At 45.5% G+C, this 22541-nt stretch overlaps 1 protein-coding gene across 4 annotated transcripts in view; it reads left to right on the top strand.

Moving 5' to 3' along the window:
• The first annotated feature begins 5189 nt into the window (after positions 1–5189).
• LOC148644997 (voltage-dependent calcium channel gamma-3 subunit) overlaps positions 5190–22541 on the top strand; it is a 56706-nt gene continuing 39354 nt past the window's right edge. The window contains exons 1-2 of one of the 4 annotated variants that reach the window (XM_088612497.1): positions 5190–5242; positions 18598–19095. In XM_088612497.1, coding sequence (XP_088468623.1) covers positions 18885–19095 — 211 coding nt within the window. In that variant the 5' untranslated portion in view covers positions 5190–5242; positions 18598–18884. Of the gene's footprint in view, positions 5243–16707; positions 19096–22541 lie in introns of those variants that run through there. The other 3 variants (XM_088612496.1, XM_088612495.1, XM_088612498.1) reach the window with 3 other exon arrangements.

Here is a 22541-nt window from a genome sequence, read left to right as displayed (position 1 = left end):
AGACAGACAGTCAGTAAACCTCTCTTCCATTATTAACGTTGTGCAAGAGGAGCACCAGCAGATCAATCACCAGTTCACCACCGTGAGCCCTTCAGGTCTCTTAAGCTGGCATTCAGAGGGAAAACCTTTATCTTTCCGTAAGGAGTGAGATTCTTGTTTCTCCCTGCTTCTCCTGTCTGCGTAACCACCATCAGTAGCTCCTGGGTAGCAGTATCCTCTATTGCAATCCCAAGAGAAGGGGGCTTAGAAACAGGCAGAAACCTGTTTGTTTCTCTCTCCTCTGAACCTCATCTCTGCCCAGTTCCCCATGCCGGCTTCATCTTCTACACCCACAGTATTAATTGCACTGCTCTGCAGTTTTTAAAAATGCACCAGCCACTAACCGATCTGTTGTTTGGCCATCCTGTGGATCTTAGGCGGCACTGCTCAGCACTGGGGGCAACAGAAGGGTAAGAGCAGGTGTGCAGAATACCCCTGTCTCCAGTGCACTCGGGGTGAGAAGAGACTACAGGTCTCAGTCTTGGGTTGGGTCAGGTCTTCAGCACACACTAGCTCTGGCGGACAAATCAACCTTCCTGCGTAGCCTGCAGTTACACAATTTAAGCCGGATTCATTTTTTTGTTTATTTTTGTCTTATTTTCAGCCCTATTGACTCACAACAAATTTCATGTTTGGTAATGCTTTGCTCCTACCAGTGTGCGAGTATGGGTATGGTCTAAGAAACAGTAGGGAATTGTATATAGTCACACGTCTGATCATTAACGGAGAACAAAAGGGAGATGGGTTTTCTTTTTTAGTGGCATTACATTGTTATGTGGGATGAAAGCAATTATCGACAGTCCTGTTCTGCAGGCCATAGTGGCTGTGCAAGATGTGAGACAACACCAAGAACATAAAGCAGCACCTATTTTTGCAATACACCTCTTTAACCCTTTGCAGGAATGGGCCACGAGCAGCCCCCTTCACAACCTGGCCGGTTTGATTAACAGCAATGAGGCCTGTCTGCCTTCTTAGAACAGCTTCATTCATCAGCATGCAACCTGGCTGGGCTTTCACCTGCTCTGTGCATTTTAAACAGCGTGGGACAACCCTATTGCGTAAAAACAATTGTGGGTGTCTTTTTCTCCAGTTAATGAACCTCCCAGCGCATCTGTTTTTCTTTTTCGTTAAAGGGATCCCTAATTAGCAGCGGTAGAATTACAACACAAGCAGGAGAAGGCTAGATCAGTGAGTGGGCAAATCGGAACTTGAGCTGGGATTTCGCATTGGTAAAAGGCAAACTGTCACTGAGGATGTGGCTGGATGTGTCCTCCCTCCAATCATTTTGTTTGGACCTTTTTTCTTTTTAAGTTGTGATCGGTTGTTTTCTGCTGATCAGCCATGTGGAAGCACAACGATTTAACGAGCTTCCCGTCTGACAAAAACCAGACCCAGGTCCTGGAGCTCTGTGAGTTACGAGCTCATGCTCTGGGGAAAGGGCTGCAGCCTTTGTCAGTCACTCTGACCACAGTGACACCTGGAGGGCGGGAACTGCATTACCGATCTCTGCGCTGAACACCCCACCACCACCACCTTGCCTCCTAAACACTACAGAACAGGGGCTGGCCACGCTGACTCTTCCAGTCTGTCTGTGCTGCTGTAGGACATTGAGGCAGTCATAGCCAGCAGCCATATCACCCTGCAACTCACAACTGGCAACCCACTGAAGCTAAGCAGGCGTGAGCCTGGTCAGTACCTGGATGGGAGACCTCCTGGGAAAAACTAAGGTTGCTGCTGGAAGAGGAGTTAGTGGGGCCAGCAGGGGGCGCTAACCCTGCGGCTCATGTGGGTCCTAATGCCCCAGTATACTGTAAACAGGGGCCGTCCTTCGGATGAGATGTAAAACTGAGGTCCTGACTCTCTGTGGTCATTAAAAATCCCAGGGTGTTTCTCGAAAAGAGTAGGGGTGTAACTCCGGCGTCCTGGCCAAATTTCCCATCGGCCTTTATCAATCATGGCCTCCTAACAATCCCCCTCTATAAATTGACTTCATTACTCTGCTCTCCTCCCCACTGAGAGCTGATGTGTGGTGAGCGTTCTGGCGCACTATGGCTGACGTCGCATCATCCAGGTGGGGCTACACAGTGGTGGTGGTGGAGGGGATCCCCATTACCTGTAAAGCGCTTTGAGTGGAGTGTCCAGAAAAGCGCTATATAAATGTAAGCAATTATTATTATTATTATTGTTTCATGAGCTGCAAGCTGACATTCTCTTACAAGCAACACTAATATTGGTTCTCTACAGTCAGTCTCAAAACTCCACAGAACCTTTTGATACAACCAGTCCCTCATTTGACTAAATTATTCACCAAATAATAAGCCAACTACAACAGAATTGCTATGCTGCAGTGCATTTTTGTCTTCCCCCCAATGCAGAAAAGCCCTGGGATTGAAGTGTCGTTTGATCTTCAACTTTCAATGCAAACTGCTCTGATCCTGGTTCCACTGGTAGTTTTCGGAGGTCTGAGGGCTGTGGTAGTAATGAGGAGGGCAGAGGTGATAGACTGGCACATGGTGGTTTGGCACAGGTAGGTTCTCACAGTGCCGTGCGACTCCACACTCTCGCCTACCTTCTGTCCGACAGAGAACACAGCAGCCCGTCTGGAACGCTCCAGTGCTTCCTTGGAAGTGAGCTGGAGAAACTGGCTGACTTCCCAGGACATTTTCCAAAAACGCTGCTGAACTCCAGTCTCCATTGAAATGCACCCCTTTGGGTGTTGGTTCTGAAACAGTCCGAGTCGTTTGTTTGGACTGGAAGGATTTTGGCTCAGCGACTTTAAGCCTTGAGTGATAAAAGTGTTTCTTTTCCCCCTCATCTTCTCGTAAAAGGGACTAATTTTCTTTCTTTTTTTAGCATCAGAGCTCCCTTTGAAAAATATCTCTTAATCTTTTCACACTAAGAAAGCGAATTGGTTTTCTCCCAAACTGGAAAAAACAGACATGCTGTGTTTAACATTATTATTATTAGTTTCTTAATTGTACGGAGTATTTTGAGCAGCCCTGCGTGGAACAGCAGATAATGCCTTAATGAATGATTCTAACTGCAACACCTTCCCCTCAGAGCTGGAACAATCATTTTAATAGGCTAAAATTTGAACCAGAAGAGGAATAAATAGTGCATTGATTAATTAACAGGTTGTGGTGAGGGTTTGGGGACTAACGGTACTCTGAACACGTTTGTTTTTGTTACTTAAAAGGGCCGTCTCAGGGTTTAATTGGTATTTGTTGTGTATTTCTCAGGCAGGGGCTCCAATGTGAAAGATTAGAAGGAGGCCTTTATCGCTTTCCACTACATTAGCTCTTAACCTGCAGAACATTACAAGACTCAAGTTTTCTACAGTATAATGTTACATATTGACTCAGCTTCATGGTATTCAATTACCTTAGACGCTCCAAAAGAAAGTTTTCATGGGCTTAACGTTCAATTGTTTTACAGATGATAGTTTTAGTGAGCTGAAATTTGTGCAACAACCGATTGTGCCGGAATCAGAAAAGCAGGTTAGGAACTAAACTTCGAAGGGCCTGTGTGTGTATTTTTTTAAGTTGGTGTTTTCTTTACACAATACCTACTGTCTCCCCAGAGTACATCTACCCTGGAGTCCTGGCTTACTGTCAGCGTTCTTGGTACTTTTGGGTGTTTTGGTAATAAAATATGAAGATGCAGCCCCTTCCAACAAATGGGGATTATTAGGAGGCCATGATTGGTAAGGGCCAATGGGAAATTTGTCCAGGACACCCCTAACACCCCTACTCTTTTTGAGAAACACCCTGGGATTTTTAATGACCCCACAGAGTCAGGACCTCAGTTTTACGTCTCATCCGAAGGACGGCGCCTGTTTACAGTATAATGTCCCCGTCACTATACTGGGGCATTAGGACCCACATGGACCGCAGGGTGAGCGCCCCCCGCTGGCCCCATTAACACCTCTTCCAGCAGCAACCTCAGTTTTTCCCAGGAGGTCTCCCATCCAGGTACTGACCAGGCTCAGTGGGGCTGCTGCAGGGTGATATAGTTGCTGGATTAGGACAAATTTGTGAGGAGGTGCTTCTGGAAAAGCACAGATGAGCAGGAAAAGGCACCCAGCTGCTTCAGAATCCCTTGACATTTTTTTTTTGTCATGAGCTGATAAAAGAGCATGAAGAGACGACAACCGGTGTGAAGACACCGGTTTCCCAAGAGTCCCAAAATAGAAAAACTGCATCGTTTTGGAATATTTTTTGCCTGTACACTTATACCACCGCTCAAATTACCTGTGCAAGGGCACCAGGGCTCTGCTTCCCTGCCTCTGAAGTAATTTCTATGCTAATAAGACTCTCAGTGAGATAAGGCTGTCTGTGATGGTCCACTATTCTGACACACACTTGAAGAGAGACGGGGCAGGCAGAATTCAAACCAGCCTTTTTTCCCCTGTTATACTTTCAACATTTTTTTTTAGAGAAACCTATGATTATTTCTCTTTTAAAGCTGGAAATGACAGAGTTCCTGGGCAGAACTGATTGATTGGATTGGAAAGGGTAGCATGGGAAGTATCCCTGGAGGGAGTGAGGAGAATTCTGCAATGTCCAGCAGAACAAGCATGGTTGTTATATGCTCTGTACAGGCCTGTTGGAGAGCTGAGCTCAGGTTGCACGTTGGCTACAACTCTCAGCCAAATCTTTGAGCTGAATTCCCTGGGCTGCAAAAGGGGATCTGTCTGGACTTTTAGGGCAAGTCACAGACATCAGCTTTATCGTCTCCTTTTCTGTGGAGATGGCGAGAAAGATTATAGTGTTTAAATCAGAGGATGTTAACCATCGTGATGTTTAATTCCCCTGACTAGACTTAATGACATGCATAGTTCAGGTGGGTAGCTGCGTCAGCATGCGTAGGCTGCAAAGGAACAAGTAATAGGTTTATTCCATGCTGAAATGAGAAGAAAGGAAACACAATGTTTCCGCTGTGGAGCCTTCTTCAGGTGCTCACACCGGAAGAAGGCTCCACAGTCGAAACGTTGTGTTTCCTTCCTTACTTGTTCCCAACATTTCATTACATGCATTAATTACATACAGTACATATAGTATTTTCCGAGTGTTTAGGATGTAAGATCTGTCCTGAGCGTTGGAGCGTTGTGATTGGATGAAGCGCTAATTAACAGTCGTACCCAGGATGCATTTGTACCTGCCCTGTCGGTGTCTGTCGCGGTGCGAGGGGACACTGCTAGCAGGTTTGTGTTCTCTTTTTTTTTCCCCTCTTTTCAAGATGATGTATGTTGTTGAGGAGGAATTAAGTTTTAACAGTGCTGCGACCGCCGTGACTGCAAGAAAAAGCGTGGCTTTTGCTCAAAGTTGCCCTTTTCGCGACGCTTTGCAGCGAATGCGGGGTTAAAAGTAGTCGCGTCGGATGATAAGCAAATTGTGTGCGGACCTGTAGGGGACGATGTGGGTTTAAACATGCAAAGTCCTCTTGACATGTTAGCGGCTCGGTATGGTTTGTGATTTATTTGAGCGCTGTCGACTTACTTTCCAAAGCTGTAGAAAAGGATATTATTACTGACTGGGGGAATTTGCACAGTGTCGCGTTTTGCCGTTCCAGCACTGCAAACTGCGCCGCAGATCTCTCCCGTTTGTTCGTTTTTTAAAGGAGTGGGAATTTTTGGGAGGGAGAATTCCCGTGGGGAAACTCCCGTGGGAGCTGGAAAGTTAAAGTGTTTTCAGAAAATGTGCCCCCCTCCGCCGTCCCCCACGGTAAAAACAGGGGAGGTCGGTCTGACGGACTGAAGACTGAAGGACGTTGGAGAAAATGCAGCGGCGGGGGATGATCATGTTTTAGGCCGCTTGGAGCGAGAGGACAGCTGGAGTGTTTCTCCAGCTAAAGTAACACGGGCTAAGAGGAATGCTGTGCTTGAGGGGCAGTGGGACGATTTCTCTAGTGGGCTACAGTGGAACAAGGGTAGATACAATCATGGGGATGAGAGCTCTGTACGGAATAACTGTGGAGAAGGAGCTACCTGTGTTTTACCGGAGTCTTATTCCAGATTGGTAGAAGTGATTGTTGCTGGGTACTTGAGCGAGTAACGTCTGTTGGAGGAGCCTTTTTGTTTGTTTGTTTTTTAGGCTCAAATTGAGCTTCTACAACGAAGGGTGTGTGTGTGTGTGTCTTTTTTTAAAAGAAGAGAGGTTAAAAGGAAAAAAAGTGATGCTATTTGAGGGCTGTGAGCTTCTTCGTACCCAGAGGGGGGAGTCTGTTAGTCAGAAATGTCTGCAGGGATCTTCCTTGTGTGTCCTTTGGCTTGCACCTGCTCTGCTCCCAGTGGGAGAGGCAGCAGATGCACATTTCAGCAAGACAAGCACTCTTGCTTGAACTAGTAGTGTGGTCGTTACTGTCGTTGCTTATTGATCTAAGGATCTTATCCAGCCATTTCTTGAAGGATGGCGAAGTATCGGCTTCGAACACATCAGTGCGTCGCTGGTTCCATACACCTACAACTCTTTGGGTAAAGAAGTGCTTCCTATTCTTGTTCTGTCCCTATTCTCTGGACAGGCATTCTGCCATTGCCCATCTTTAAGTAACCAATAGCTAAAGAATTAGAAGCAGCTATTAAAGTCTCTGACCGGGAAACAGTGGTTCTGAACGAGTGGTGGAGAGTTGCCTAGGAAGGAGAACCAAGCAATTTCCAGCTTCTGAGGAGCTGCAGTCCCCAGTTCACCACTGAGCCTTCCAGACGAAACCTGGTGTTACAAATCCATCCATGTTCTGACTGCTTATTCTGATTAGGGGTCGAAGGGGAGTTAGCGCTAATCCCAGCAAGCAACAGGCGCAAGGCAGGGTACACCCTGGACAGGATGCTGCATAGCAGACGCGCACGCACACACACACACACACACACACACACACACACACACACACACACACACACACACACACACACACTGCAGGGTCAGTTTGCTTAGAAGCCAGTTAACCTGCTTCACCTGTCACATGTTAACCCACTCGAACACGGGGAGAACATACCAACTCAACACTACGGCACCTCAGGGTCTTTGCATTGAACCCAGGACCAGTGCTAATCACAGCGCCACCGTGCTGCTGGATGCGGTCTACTTTGATTACAGGTGGAGTCCATCTTAGAAATTCCAAAACCCTCAATATGTCTCTCCCTGTCTCTGGTCCTGTGGGATGATGACAGAGGGGCTGTAGAGGCTCCCCAGATGTGAAGATGTGTGAAGATGTGATCCCCGGCGGAGGTTGGCAGGGCGTGACATCACGCGGTGGGCGTGTTCAGTTCGGAGGCGGAGCCCTGGGATTCCGGGGCGTCGTGTTGCCTTAGCAACCACAGCTGGCCTGACTAATTTAGGCCGAGCCGCAGCTGTGGAGGCCTTTTAAGACACGCTGAGCTCCTCCCTGGAAGAGTGAGCAAGCAGTATCCCCGCAAGGGGAGAACATTCCGGCAACAGTCTCCGGTTGTGGAGAGAACGTTAAGGCCTTCTTTTTATTTGCTTTTTCTTTTCTCCTGTCCCGCTGTGAGGATTCACACTGGGGCAGGTTGAGGTTTGTGTTTGGCCTTGCTCCTTTTCTTCTAGTCTCTACGTCTAAGTGGAGATAGTCCAGACTGGATATGGCTATGGATATGGGGTCCAGTCTGGGGGGAAAAAATGGCTGTTTTTCCCCCCAGACTGGACCCCAATAAACGGGGACAGTCCACTCTGGCTGCTGCTGTGCCAGGCAGTTTCCTTCCCCCCTCCCCGAGACTGGACCCAGTTAGATAGGAATAGTCCAGGCTTGACATCGCTGTGCGCTTTCTTTTTCCTGTTTTTTTTTTTCGGTTTTCGCCGAAACCTCACGCCGATGCCTCCGCCCCCTCCAACGGGGCGTCGCCTTTTACCAGTGTTCTCTGTGGCTCCTCCCACTGCCAGGCTGCTACAAGGAATGAGGGCCTATGAGCTCACCAGGGGCTGAAAGCAGGATCACCTGTGCCAACAGTCTGACACATTGCACACGCAGGGCTTTAGTACGTGTCCTTTTACATGAGGAAAATTCAGGATCTCCTCTTGAAACACCCTGCCTCGTGTTTCCAGAAAAAGCTTCATAATACAAGGTGCTGCTGACACCAGTTACTACTGTAGAAGAGGAGAATACCTCTGATAATTAAAAGTCATTAAAATGCAATCTTAATCATATATCACAGTTACACGACCTCAATAATTAATATTAATTTTCTCCACCCTTTTAAAAATTGCCCCAGTCTGCCTATAGGGATTATTCTTTTAGCAGTGTGAATGATTTATGTAGCACTTTACAACTTAATTACACTATTTTTCTACTGGGAGGAATGGTGTACCTTAGCAAGCCAGTAAATGTTTTAGGACTATTGCCTGTTGGAGGAGGTCATCATACAATGTTGGTATACCTTCTGTACTCTATATTGTTCTGGCCTTCTGGGTCTGTGAAGAACGCACTGTTTTCCGAATATGATGCTCAGCTAGTTCTGGGAAAATGTTGGCTTTTAAAGATGGAAAAATAAATCGAAACAGTTTTGAAATCGGATATAGGTGTAAATACATAGATCAAGTTACCGTACTGTATATGCAAAAACATAAGAAAATGCTTGAGTTTGAACTTCAAAGTGTTTAATCCTAATACGTTTGTTCCTAAGTCCCATTTTAAAAAGCACAATGAATAATTCCATAGACAGCCCGAACAATCCTATCAGGCTGTTTTCTCAAGGAATTAAGACGGTACCCATGAACAGATTGCCTTTTTGAACGGTCTTTTTTCAATATATTGGATCAGAATGGTTCCAATTCTGGAAGTCTGTAATGGATGCCAAAGCAGGCACAAAGCAACAAACCGCACACCCGATTTAATAAAAACAATGTAGTTAAAAACATTTTCCTCATGGTTAACAATTTCACTATAGACAGCAGGCAAGGGCGGTTCTTCGTCGTTCTCTGGTTCAGCTGCTGTTCCTCTCCCCAGGGTGTTTATTTTGTCATTAGTGGGACCAGCACAATATCTGTGCAGGTGGTTGTGTTACTGATTGGCGGCCGTCCCTGTGTCGAAACAGATGCCTGAAAATACCTCTGAGGCAGGACTGTCTCTTGCCTCTTCTCCTGCTGCAGCTGTGTTTCCAATCTGGCTAGAGCGAAGCCTCATCTTATGAATACAGCCTGGTCACTTCTGAAACTACATTCAAGTTCAGTATGCAATGGGATACAGTAGCTTCCACGGTCATCCAGACACTTAAACTACACCTACGATGGGTTTTTTTTCCCAACCTTTCTGTATCAAAATGATAAAGTCTGAAAACCGTTTTGAACATGACAACAGCATAACTGAAAAAGAAAGATATATATTTACAGACACACAGGGTATGAAGACACACGAACAAGTGTGTTGAAAATATTAAATCCTCTAATGATTTTAAGCCATCTCATAACTGTAAACCATCGAATATTCAGCAACCATTAATCTGACTTCCATCATTTCCTGGTGATCACGGATCGATCCAGCGCTGGTATATCATGCAGTGTGTTCAAACAATATTTGTTCTCATTAGACAGTGCTGAACTAAATGCAGTGTACTCTGCGTTGAAGTTATGTGTCCTATAGAGCTCTGTTTCTGCAATACTGTACCATGCCTTTATTTAGATTTATTTTCTGCAATGAATAGAAATGCTAAAAAACTACAATCCACACCCACAAATGGTTATAAGCCACAACCATTTGTCTGAAGATCTAAGGTAAAGGACGATTCACCTGAGCATCTCTAGTGCCCAGCTAAGTAAAAAAAAAAACATGACACATTTAAGTTTGAGCTGTGGTTTAATTCTAAAGGAATGAATTCTACTTCACCAGCAAGAGAATATCAGAAAGTTGTATCCACAGGTGTAAAAGCCTTTAAAACTGGGATCATTATAAAACAGTGTCGCCACGACTATCATTTGTGTCTGGTGTTTTTAGTCAAGTTCTATGGCAATATAAAAATGACATGAATTTGCCCAAATTCAAATATTTAATTCTCGGGAACAGGTGAAGTTTCAGTCCACGCTGATAGGAGAAGACAAAAAAACACTACCTTTCGGCTGTGAAATCATTCCCAGGTTATGTGGGACCATACAGCATGATGGGGTTGGATGAAACGCAAAATAAGTTTGTGGTGTCACCAGCAATAAAATTAGCTCAGAAGGTTGACATTCATGTTAAAAAAAGAATGTCACTCTTTGCGTGAAAAATAGAGGTGGAGCTGTTTTGTGTTCTTTAGTCCTTGGGCTCTTGTTTAAAGTGAGAGATTCCAAAGTATATCAAGACTCAAGCTTGCTTCCAGATGGACTCGACAGCAACAATATCGATCCACAGCCTAGGATATCTACTGCCAAATGGTGAAGGGAGCATAGGAACATTGTTAATTGGCCATCAAAATCTCCCAACTACTATTCAATGGAACATTTGTCATATAAATTAAATAAAGCCATTTACGAGCTCAAGGCTTCTAATCCTAAGGAACTGTAGAAGTTATGCATGCAGGAACGATCAGGAATGCCTGCTGGGATTCCCCTACTGGGAGGTGTTTTAACATATTACTAAGCTACAGAAAGCACCTTCTCTGTTATGAAAGCTAAACGGGCATCAACAAAATACTGATGGCTGTTGCGTGCAGAATTTTAAACATTGTTTATTTTGAAAAATGTGCCTTTAATTTGGCACGAACTTAAACCTTTCCTAAACCTTAAACGAAGTTTGTTCGTTTTTAGCGATATGCAATATCGTACATCTACTTACATTTATTTTTTCCTGAAGTCGCCTTTAGGTTGCGTTGCATTAAGTCTGTGAATAAATCTGGTATAAAATCAGGGTATATTCTAGAAATGATGTACATAATTCGCCACATTCTATATATCAGTGTATTCAATGGAATTATGCACACTAACCCAAACATATTGCACACATTGCCTTTTCATATATAATCCCTGTAATGTACAAATGTGATATCAGTCAGAACCGGTCACAGGTAGAATTCTCAATAGTGAGAAGCGTTCCAGGCCTCCCTGCCTCCTCCCACCCTGCTTTATTTCATTTAAAGGGGGACCGTGTCGGTCTCGTCAGGAGCACCAAGGTAAATGTGATCAGGATTTGCTCCGGAGAAGGAACTTGGGGGGGGATAAGACGGGATAAGAAATGAGCTTTCCTCACCAGTCCCATCACTCCATCCATCAAAGCCATTTCCGAGGAGCTCAGCCTCATTAATGCTCTAAACATTGACCAAGACTGGAGCGCTACATAGAGTGACCTTCACGAAGGAGCTCCGCTGGGCCATCTTTCATCCCTTTCATTTGCATCACAATCTGTCTGCCTCATTATTCTTTATGCACCGCCTTTTCAAACACTTTTAAGCGGATCTATCCAATTTTAGGAACCTTTGCAAGAAGAAGGAGAACAAGGAGGGTGGAACAACACAAAAAGGGCCTTGGAAGAGAGCTGAAGTAGATTAAAAAGCACCGCTTGTATTTAAAATGTCAAAGTCCTTATAGACCTGTGAGTATAGCTGTATACAGTATTGTTACAGCTAGATGGGGATGGCCAACATTTAACTACTGTCAACATTTGTAGTTAGCTTCAAACCGGAAAGAAACTGAGGTGTTTGCAGAGGGGTCTGAGACACCTTGATCACAGAAATCAGAAGGTTCGCCTTGGTTTACCTTAGTTAATTAAGTTGTGGGTAAACCTCCTGTACATTATTTCCGACGGAGTCATTGACAATCCCGGAAAATGGGATGAAAAGACAGTGAGAGGAGGAGACGAGGAGGAAGAACACAGGAGAGAGAAAAGGGAGAGGTTGTTCAGATCCACCTTACGGGCCAGATTTTAGTCAAATAATCCATATGATATATTTGAACCTTGTTAAGAGAGCTTGCCAATTCCGTTGGTTTTAGATCTAGCTTTTAGGAAACCCCTAGTTTAAAAGGCAACCTCTCCTGGACAGTGAAAGCTTTCTTTGAGAATAGGGTTCTCGTCTATATTGCAGCATCCTAGAGATTGCTAGAGAAATTTAACTGTAGGTTGCATTCTATTTTATTTAGGGGGTAGGTTTATCTCTCTTGTCGGCCTGTTGGGGGTTATATAGGATTTTTAATACTTGATAGCAGCTTGGGTTTTGTTTTTTCTGGTTGGTCAGGGCGTAGGCCTTTGGGACGTCTTGTTAGTCAATTGTGAAGGGTTTTTGATTTATGCTAGTGATGTTGTGTGTTGGTTAATGCGTCTCATTTGCAGTTTTAATTAAGAGTTGTTTCTCCTAGTTTGCCGCTGGCTTACTTCTCCTTCGCTTAAGCTGTCCCAGAGAACAAAAATCTCATGCCTATAATTACAGTGATGATGATGTCATCCAGTCAGTCGGATCCGACTCTCGGCGATTCTATAGGCCATCTCTCGCCACGCTTTCCGGTCTTGGACTTTCTCTTTCAGCTGTTCTATGCCTAAGCCAGTGTCTGTTTTGATGGCGTCGAGCCAGCTCGTTCTTTGGCGGCCTCGTCTTCTTGTTCCACTGACCATCCCACGCATCATTGCTTTCTCCAATGAATCTGATCGCATCACGTGACCAAAATAAGTGAGCCGGAGTCTGGTGATCTTTCCCTCAAGCGAAATTTCTGGCTTGATGCGCTCCAGAACCTCTTTATTGGTGACCCTTGCTGTCCATGGTATCCGTAACAGTCTTCTCCAGCACCGTAGCTCGAAAGCATTTATCCTCTTTCGGTCAGCTTTTTTCAGGGTCCAGCTTTCACACCCATACATTGATATGGGGAACACAATAGCATGGACCATTCTGCATCTGGTTGTGAGGCTGATGTCTGTGCTCTTCCAGATTTGGTGCATGCTCAGCATCGCACTGCGGCCTAACGCAATCCGTCGCCTGATTTCAGGGCCGCAGTCTCCAGTTCAGTCGATCATGGATCCCAGGAAGCAGAAAATAATTACAGTACACTGAGGCATATTTTAATGTTTTTGTATATTTGATTATTTGTTTCAATTGTTGATGATCCCACTCACTATTTGCTGCACTTCTCTAATTCTTGTACCACCCTGTTTGTCACCGTATTATTCAAGAATTGAACCCAGCATGAGCTGACTGCCCTGTTCCAGTCTTCAGTGATGTAGAACAGTGGTCGAAATTCCTCGCAAGTTACAGTAACTGCTGACGGTTGTGTGTACATCACTCTAAGGATGTGTGAGCAATTAGGTCACAAGTATCTTAGCTAGGTCTTCTAGGGAATTCAAAGGAAGATGCTGTGACAGTGTCAGTTTAGCACATAACACTGAAAGCAGTTTGTGGCGTTTTGTTCTATTGCATGACTGCGAATGTATGTTTCTCTCATATCTTTTCATCGGGAGATTAGGTGAATCTTTATGGCATTCAGTAGTTAATTATAGGCAATGCCTAAAGTGATGAGAGAGGTTATTTGTCAGGCAGCTCTTTTTATATTATGAAAAAAGACATTGCATTTGAGGGTTGTGAGAAAACAAAAATCAATTTGTCGTCTTTATTTTTATATATTATTAAGTAGACAAACTCGCACTGAGACCAGCAGTAATTGATGGATCATTACAAAGTTGTTGCAACTTAATGGTTATTGTTTGTTCAAGAAATGGCATACTCCTTTTCCCAGCAGTTAAAGAACGCCTTTATATCAGCTTCAAGCGGTAATGAGTCCTTGGTGAATTCTGTATGGATCACTGAGGAATTAGAACATGCTGCTGTGTGTTTTCCGTTAGGCCACAGACAGGCACAATTATCATTTTGCAGAGGAATTGGAGCTTCCCTCTGTGTGAACTTCACATAAAGAGGCTTGGTGCTGCCTGGAACAGCTGGCTCACTGGGTGAGTTCAGAATGTTGAAAATGCCACAGTAACTCTAGGAGAGCAGACAGTGGATTCTACATTAATTGTTTTCCTGATGACCTAAGGCTGAATTGGTATTGGCGTTTTCTTGTGAAATAGTCCATGAGCATTGAAAGGCCTTGTTTGTCTGTGAAACACTGAAATAAGCCCTCAGTCTCCTAGAACTGACCTCTTTTCTTTTACTTTTTAAAAAGACAAAGGGGCTTAGAAAACCACACTCCCAGGATAGACAGTGGATGTTCACAGTAAGCATAAGACTAAATTAATATTACTATGAGATAAAAGCCAATGATTTTATCACGCTCAATTATATTTGGACATTTTTGTTATGAAAATATGTTCTGGTTTCATTGTTTCTGTTTTATCTATGTTTCTGGCGGATCATGTTTTCTGCTCAAAAGATGAATTTGGACAAAAAGAATGTTTTTTTTATGTTTTCTTGGCTTTATTATATAGCTAAGTGAATTAGTTGTCTTGCCAGTGTAGAAACTGTAGTGTTTGTCTGATTTTTTTTAAATAGTATGTAAACCGTGATGGAAATTTGGTATGAAAGCAGGATGTTCTGCAAAATTGTTAATGATGGAAGTGCTTTGCTTGTGATCTGTCATTTATTAGTTTTCTCTCATCTCCAGTGGAACAATGGCTCTAAAGTGACAGTTACACTGAGCTACAGGGGATTCGAATGATTAAACTTTTAATGCCTTTGAAAAATTGCAGTGATTTAACAAAGCTAGGCTATTTCTTGAGTCATTTATTAAATCGAGCTTTTACATGAAGGCATTTATGAACTTCATACATCCGTTTGCTAGCCATTTCATCCAATTCAGGGATGAAACATGGGAGCTATCTCTGCAGGCAAGAGACACAAGGCAGGGTACACCCAGGACAGACACCAGTCCATCGCAGGACACACACAGACACACACACACTCACACCAAGTTAATTTTTCCCAGAAGACACTTAACCTACCAATAGGTCTTTAATTTGTGAGAGGAAACGAGAGCACTTGGAGAAAACATACAGTACTAACTCCACACAGAAAGCACCCCATGTAACAGGAGCCAGTCCAGGCTTCCGCGAAGTGTAGTTCAGGACCCTGTGCAGACGGGAAAATACAGAAGTGGAGAAGGACATCTGGGGAAGGTACAGCAGGATTTGACAGGTAGACAGACAGGGGGGGCGTGTCGACGGTGATCCGGTGCTCGGGGGGGTTTGGTGATGGCAAACGGATCCAGGCAGTCAAAAAGGGGGAATCCGGGGCGCAGTCGAAAGTCCGAAACCGGGGAATCCATCAAAGACAAGACAAACACAGTTAAAAACCCGGAAGGGGTTCCGGAACGGGGACAGGGGATAAAACCAGCCCAGGCGCTCCGAGCACCGGACTCAGACGGTCGGGACGCCGTGATGAAGCCTGTGCCCTCGGGTCTCTCCTGGACCCACTGGCAGCCGGGCTTCCAGGAGTCCATCTCCCAATACTGAGCCAGGAATAGCGAGAGCACCAGGCTTGAATAATGACAGACAAAAGAGGGGGCAGGTGCACGAAATCAACTAAAATACAAAAGGACCGGAGCGCCCTTAAGAGGAGGGATGACGATCCAGACACCCCAGGGCTGGAGTTGAACCCAGGGCTCCAGCACAGCTAGGCAGCAATGCTAATCACTGCACCACTATGTAGCCCTTATGACCTTCAGATGATCTTAATTTCAAGCGTGCATTGAACTCCTTTCTAGTTTTAATGAACTTAAGTATACATGTGTGCTTGTTGTATCCTTCCTAAAATTGATATTAAGGTTCACATTTTGTTTTAGCACGAAACTGTGTGAAGGACGACTTGCATTTGGTTTTTCGGCTCCCCCCCCAGAATTGCATTCTTTTTTAAAAGCAGAATAAATTGGTGTGAACAAATTATTGTGGAAAAATTCAAACGGAAGACAAAGACACATCAGGAAGCAGATGTCTCTGGGCTCTGAGGCCATAGAGGAAAAAAAAAATGTTTGCTGGTTTGTTTTGTATAGATTGTGCCTTAATTAGCTTTTGGAATGATTAAAACCTCCTTTTTCTCTGACGCATATGGAGACATTTTCTTGGACGTCATTGAAAATTAAAATGAGGCGATGTACATTATAGTGCGTCAAAGGCACTCATTCTTTCCTCTCCTATGTTTGATGATTTTATTGCTACCCTGCTGCTAAATTAAATTTGTCTTTTTTATGGGGTTTCACATTCTCAGCTGAGCATGTAAATGATAAGGCACTATGCCATACATAATGTAGTTAATCAAAGCCACTGGGTTCTCACACTGCACAAACTCTAGAGAAAGTAGAGCTTTCTTTACAGTGGCCAGTTCAGACAGGGTTTGTCTGTCTGTGATTTGGATATGATGAGGGTTTCTCCAATACTTGAAATATGGAGGTTATTTCATCTCCTGAATTCTTGCTGCCCAGAAGCCAGTCAAAGGGACTGTCAACACATGCCATGCATGTTGCACAGCAATGCAATGGAGTGGCTCTCTAGGGAAAATTCTAGCATCCCCAAGTTCAGGGTTTCTTAATAGGAGGCTCACAATGGAGCGCTTTGTTCACACAGCAGTTCCCCCAGTGAATATGCTCACTAAATGCATGTCACATCACAGGGGCAGCACGCGCACCTATTCACCACTTTTCAGCAAAGCTCTCCAGGCTGGTGTGAATTTCGGGGGCCTGGAAGTATCACATCACTTTAATATCGCGCATCGAGAGAGACCAGTCCGGGCTGAACCTGTTCCTTGCGAGATTCGAGCGCGACAGGATTTTCTAGCTTTCACGCATCTGAGCGCCCACCCCGTCTCTCTGATCCACAGCCGTGCCTATCAACAGGACGGGGAAGACTGGGTCACGAGAGGCAGGGAAGAGGGGAGGTTTGCATTTCGGGGAAGTGATCACTACTGTTGTCTGATCCTCTTTGTTGAGAGCCGAGCGCAGAACGCTGGTGTTCACTGCAAACCCCCTTGCTGTCTGTGCTCAGTACTCAGCCCTGCTCAGTTTAGGGTACTGCTCAGTCAGATCAGTGGAGTGGTCCTGAGGTGAGCCTGGGCATGGTTTGATCAACACATCTGTCATACTGATGAAAGGGACCTGAGCACCAGAAACGCTTCCACAGCGGACATCCAGACATTCAACTGTCACTGCTTGTTCTTTTTAGACGGGACCTGAATGACAAATAGAATAGACCCACGGCGAAAAAAAAGCATGGGTGTACACGTAAGTATGATCTGCAGTTGCGGAAAAATGTTCACAAGTGTCTTTAGTCTTCGGAAGCAGGAAAGACAACCTAATAAGACGGGTTTTCTGCAGTGAACCAAACAACAGAATTGTTGCTTTCTACAACGTCTTGTTTGAAAGCGGCATTTCTTTACAATGTGCGTGCCCCTCCCCTTAGGCACCAGTAAGGAAATTCCATGACCTCATTGACTTTAAGACTGCATTAATGACAAGCTCTCGCACAGCTTCGAGATGTCAGCCTTTGCGCCATGGAACCGCTAAATGAATCGCTAAAGCGCTGGCACCGACGATAACCATGTTTTCAGCGGCGTATCCTCCATGTCCCGCGTATTTGCAAAGGGAGTCTCATGGAATCCTGTCTGCTAACACCCAACACGATTCCGAGTTAGTGTGCGTGAGATTCCCAAGAAACGAAACGGGGGAGGGCGAAGTGAGTCGGTAGCTCTTTAAGTGTGCCGTCTTTTTTTTTTTTTCCCCTCCGGGGTCCGATTCTTTATGCATCGCTTGTCAATATTTTTGCATAATGAAGGCCTAAGTAGCCCATCGGAGCGGCCAGAGGCGCTGTGCGGGCGGCGTCGAGCTGCGCATCCGGAGATTCGGGGCGGCCGAAGCCATTCAGCACCGCGGACAGCAGCCTGCGCGTTCCAGTCGCAACAGGCGGAGCGCTCGGCTCTCCCTCCGGCCGCGCTGTGGGCGTTGTTTAAGAGAAGCAGCTTCGGAGGAACGTGGGAGCTGTCATTTCAGAAGCACATTTGCAAGCGCCAGCGTGAATAACCACTACTCCTGCCGCTGCCGCCGCTACTTGCGACTTGCAACTGTTCACAATGCTGCTAATAGCAACGTTTGCTTGAAGTTACGAGCCTTCTCGCCAGCTGCTTTTATATTTGCCCTTTTTTTTTTTTGCATTCAAAATCCGTGCGAGAGAAGGCGATTTCAACGGCAGACTGCAACTCCTCCAAGTCGGATTTTTCTCAAATTTCAGATACTCTCCTGTATTCTCTAGCGGGAAAACGCGCTGCCGCTGTAAATGGGAGGAAACGTAAAGATCGTCTAGCAGGTATTCAATGAAATGTAGTGGTTTGTTAACTGCAGCCGGTTTTAATGCATTCCGTTATGCCGCCTCTGTTCATCGCCGCGCACATCGGGAATCGCGTGTCTAAGTAGCAAGCCCCTTCAGTCCCGTTCGCCGGCGAAAAATAATAGATCGAAAGGCAAACGCTTTGAAATTAAGGGAAAACGACGAAAAACGAAGCGCGCTGCAGGGATTTCCTTTTCCTCCTCGTCAATGGTAGGTACTTAGGTTCTTGTCGGTAATTGCAGGGTCTGTCACAGCTTCTCAGCCGGTCGATGAGAAAACGCGCATCTTTTTTTTTTTTTTTTTCATTTTCCTGCCCGTACTTGACATCTCCCTTCTCCGGCTCCGACACAGGCGGCTGTCCCCGGGTCTGGCCGGGCATGTGCGGCGCGAACACGGTGAAGTCTGCGGGGGCAGGTGGAAGACGAGGCACCCGGGCTGTCCGCGGCGGTATTAAGAGCACAACATCGCGGTAAAAAAAAAAAAACCAAAACAAACCCACCAACACCAGAAAGTTGAAGATCATGTTAATGCGAGCTGAAGTCGCCAGGAATCTCCAGCCGAGAGGCGGCGAGGCAGGCGGGCCGGGCACCCTGTGAATCGCCTTGGCTGCGTGCGTTTCCACCCTGCCATGAAGCACAATGAGGATGTGTGACAGAGGCGTCCAGATGTTAATCACCACCGTGGGGGCTTTCGCCGCTTTCAGCCTGATGACCATCGCGGTCGGGACGGACTACTGGTTGTATTCCAGAGGCGTGTGCAGGACTAAATCCGCCAACGACAACGAGACCAGCAGGAAGAACGAAGAAGTCATGACCCACTCTGGACTGTGGAGAACCTGCTGTCTTGAAGGTATGGAGGCTTTTTCGTTTTTTTTTGTTTTATTTGTTGTTTTATTCTCTAATGAGCCAGTTTGTTTGTTTGTTTGTTTTGGGGGCATGCACAAACATCGAAACGAACTCGTGCCCACCCTGGTCGCTGTAGTGGGGCGCGCATGTGTGCTCCATTTGTTGCTTCGTGTCGAAAGAGGTCGTTTTGAAGTTTTCTCCCATTTTGCTCACCGAGTCTTGCTGAGCCCCTTTCCTAATACACCCCCTCTCCGCACACACACACACAAACACACACGCAGTAACGCACAGCGCCCGCCGCACTGCTGGGAAGATCCGAGATAAAATGTATAACCTGTGGAGCTCAGCGTCCTCCGAGCCCTGCTCTGCACAGACCTGATCACACTTCTGTTCCAGATGAGCGTCTTAGAAAACGCTGCCGCGCTAACGGTAATGACGTACCTGCAAGGAACCGCGGGCTGGTTGCAATTACATTTTTATTACAAAGGTGGTGCAGATAACCTTTTTATGATATCCAAAGCATTCTGAACATTATAGACTGTAATGTATAAATGTGTGAAGATTTAAGCCGATATTAGATGCATAATAGCTGTTTTGTAAACGCACAGGAATTGAATACTGCCTATAACCATCACAAATCTATGATAAATAAGGTGTAAACAGGATATGCGGTGTTATTTTAGTTAGAAGTGTGCTCTCCACCCAGTTTCACACATACAGCAAATGCACACCTGTAGTGATTTATGTTTACTGTGGTGTGTGACATACTGTCTAATACATTAGATAATACCTTTAGTTTATGATTGTACTAGAATTCTCCATCTATCCGTGGTGTCAGTAAGTTCTTAATTCTGTGCCGTTAGTCAGGATAGAAGCCTTCTCCCTGATAGATCTCCCTTAATGCTTGTTCTGCTGGTTGCTTTAAATGTTAAGGTTGAAATGGTGGCCAGCATGTGACATGTATGATTTCCTGGCCAAATCATAATTGTTTTTCACAACCCTGAGACGTTTTTTCTTGTTTCTATCAATAGGAGTTGTGTTATTCGGTTTTGCACCCATTGCATAGCAGAATTCAGGACCTAAACCCTTCACACCAGAAATTCGGCTCTGTACTCCTCCAAGGCAGCCCAGTTGACCTAATGTGTGAAGTTTTTCTGGTGGCTGCTTTGTAATTGAAAATGCTATATAATGCTGTTTAACTCATTTCCATCGGTTTAATGCCAAGGTGCTTGAGGCTGATTTTAGTGTTACGCCTGGATTCTGGGGTGGAAGGTTGACCCGGTTGACCTTTTTGCATCAATTTGAGGTTTTTCTCTTTAAAAAGAAAAGAAAACCGTTTTAAAAGCCATTTGATAGCCCTTCAAAAGCGTCTGGAGAGTCCTGCGAAAGCGTTCCCGAACGAGCACGTACAGTAGGTCAGATCTGTGAGGTCTGATCAGGGGGGGATCAGACCTCACAGACCCCCCCATTGCCATCCTTCGGGGGGGAATCGGTGTCAGTAATTCAAGGCCTTCGTGACCAAGCCGTCGTCGAGAGAGCAATAACGAAAGCGCTTCTCCCCCCACTTTTGTGGGGCTGTTCTAGCTGAAAAATAATTTCAGCATTCGCCGCAATTTGTGATTGTTTCGTCTATCTTTCTCCTCTCTCTCTCTCTCGGCAATCCGAAATAAATTTGCTAAAACGTCGATGTCAGAGCGACTCTTCCCACCTGTCACTGCTGTGACATGTCGTGGCTTATCATCAAGCCCTGCACTCTGGTACGGAATCAAAACTGCGGCAGTCGTCCAGGGATGTTCCTTTTGATTAAAAAAGCCCCCCGTGGCTCCCAGCGGAGACGGTGTCTTTGCGATCACGGGGGTTGCGTCTGCTTTCCTCACGGGCATCGACAGCCCCCGAAGGCTCCTGCGCTGCTCTCTCCAAGACGCCGTACCTCCGGCAGCTGAGTAATCCGAGACATTTCAGTCCTTCATTGATTCTGCGGGACCATCTGAGGACCGTTTGTTTTAGTACCTCAGTGCTTCCTCAGTGCCGTGCTGCATCTTGACATGTTTTCGCATCTTCAGCCACGGGGTTCAGGTTTCAGATTATCTAAGGTGGCGTGGGGGGGGGGACCTGGGCGGTGAATTCTCCAGTCTGTTCCTGTCCTTGGCGTTAGCTCCTGCACCCCGCCCTCGGCAATTACAATTCAGAGCCTGGCTTTTACACGAGCAGGTGCTGCGTTGCTCAAGTTCGCCCGCCGTTCCCCCTTAAAGAACATACAGATGCCAAAAATGTCCATTCCTGTTTCTCCTCCTAGTCACACGTGGAAGGGGTGGCAGGGTGGCCCCAGAGGTGGGATCTGTAGGCTGCTCTGATGGTTTAAGGTAGTAGATAGCTCTTCATCACACTCCCAGTCTTTAACATCCAGGCCGGGTGGAGCTCGTTTTGGAACCTTCCTTGGATGTTGACGTGTTGTAGAGGTGAAAAGTAGAGTCCTGCCCCCTTCCCCTTATCTCCTTATCTAAAAACAAGCTGAATGTTTTTAAAATAGGCGGTGGAAACACCCATTTAACACTGGGGAAAACAATAACTAGAAGATCTGTCTTTGGCTACGTACTGGATGGATAGACGTTTGTCTCGCTTGTCATGGGTTGATCCTTATTGACTGATCCCAGGTAGGGTACTCAGTCAGAGAATGGCTCAAGATTTGCTTCAGGAACATCAGAATAATTGGATAAAAACGAGCTTGGGCATCATTTTGATTATATGAACTCAAAGTGCTAACATACAGGATCAAAAAGCACGCCCGTGTTCAGGGCTGGATTTCGGTGTTCGTAGGCCCTAGGCACTTTCACTCCGAAATGTGCAAAAAGAGGGATAAACGCCAATTGAATTACGTCCATTACATGATGCACTATAAATGAATTGGCTTCATCACTCTGCTCTCCTCCCCACTGAGAGCTGGTGTGTGGGGAGCGTTCTGGCACACTATGGCTGCCGTCGCATCATCCAGCTGGTTGTTGTACACTGGTGGTGGTGGAGGGGATCCCCATTACCTGTAAAGCGCTTTGAGTGGAGTGTCCAGAAAAGCGCTATATAAGTGTAAGCAATTGTTAATTATTATTATAAACTATGCTAATGCTAGTGTAATGATACTCCTAGTTTCTAGAGAGCGTGTGATTATTGATTTGGAGCACCTAGAGTCGATCACAAGCATCTTGTTTCAGCTCGTTCTTCATTATTCACTAGTGTTTCCCTCCTTCGTAGACCCTAAAAATGTCGTAGGCCCTAGGCACTGTGCCTACAGTGCCCAATGAGAAATCTGGCACTGCCCATGGTACGGTGTTCAGTATTCTGGATTGTAATCAGGTGTTTTTTGAATCTAACAGGATTGAAATTGTAAGAGGCAGAGATTAAAAGAGAATTTATTTTGTGCAATGAATCATTATAAAGTACCAGGACTCAACGGGA

The sequence above is a fragment of the Lepisosteus platostomus genome, chromosome 19 (assembly GCF_059453375.1).
Source record: "Lepisosteus platostomus isolate fLepPlt1 chromosome 19, fLepPlt1.hap1, whole genome shotgun sequence".
NCBI lineage: Eukaryota > Metazoa > Chordata > Actinopteri > Semionotiformes > Lepisosteidae > Lepisosteus > Lepisosteus platostomus.
The sequence above is the reverse complement of the archived record's forward strand: the minus strand, read 5'-3'. Positions and strand labels throughout refer to the sequence as shown.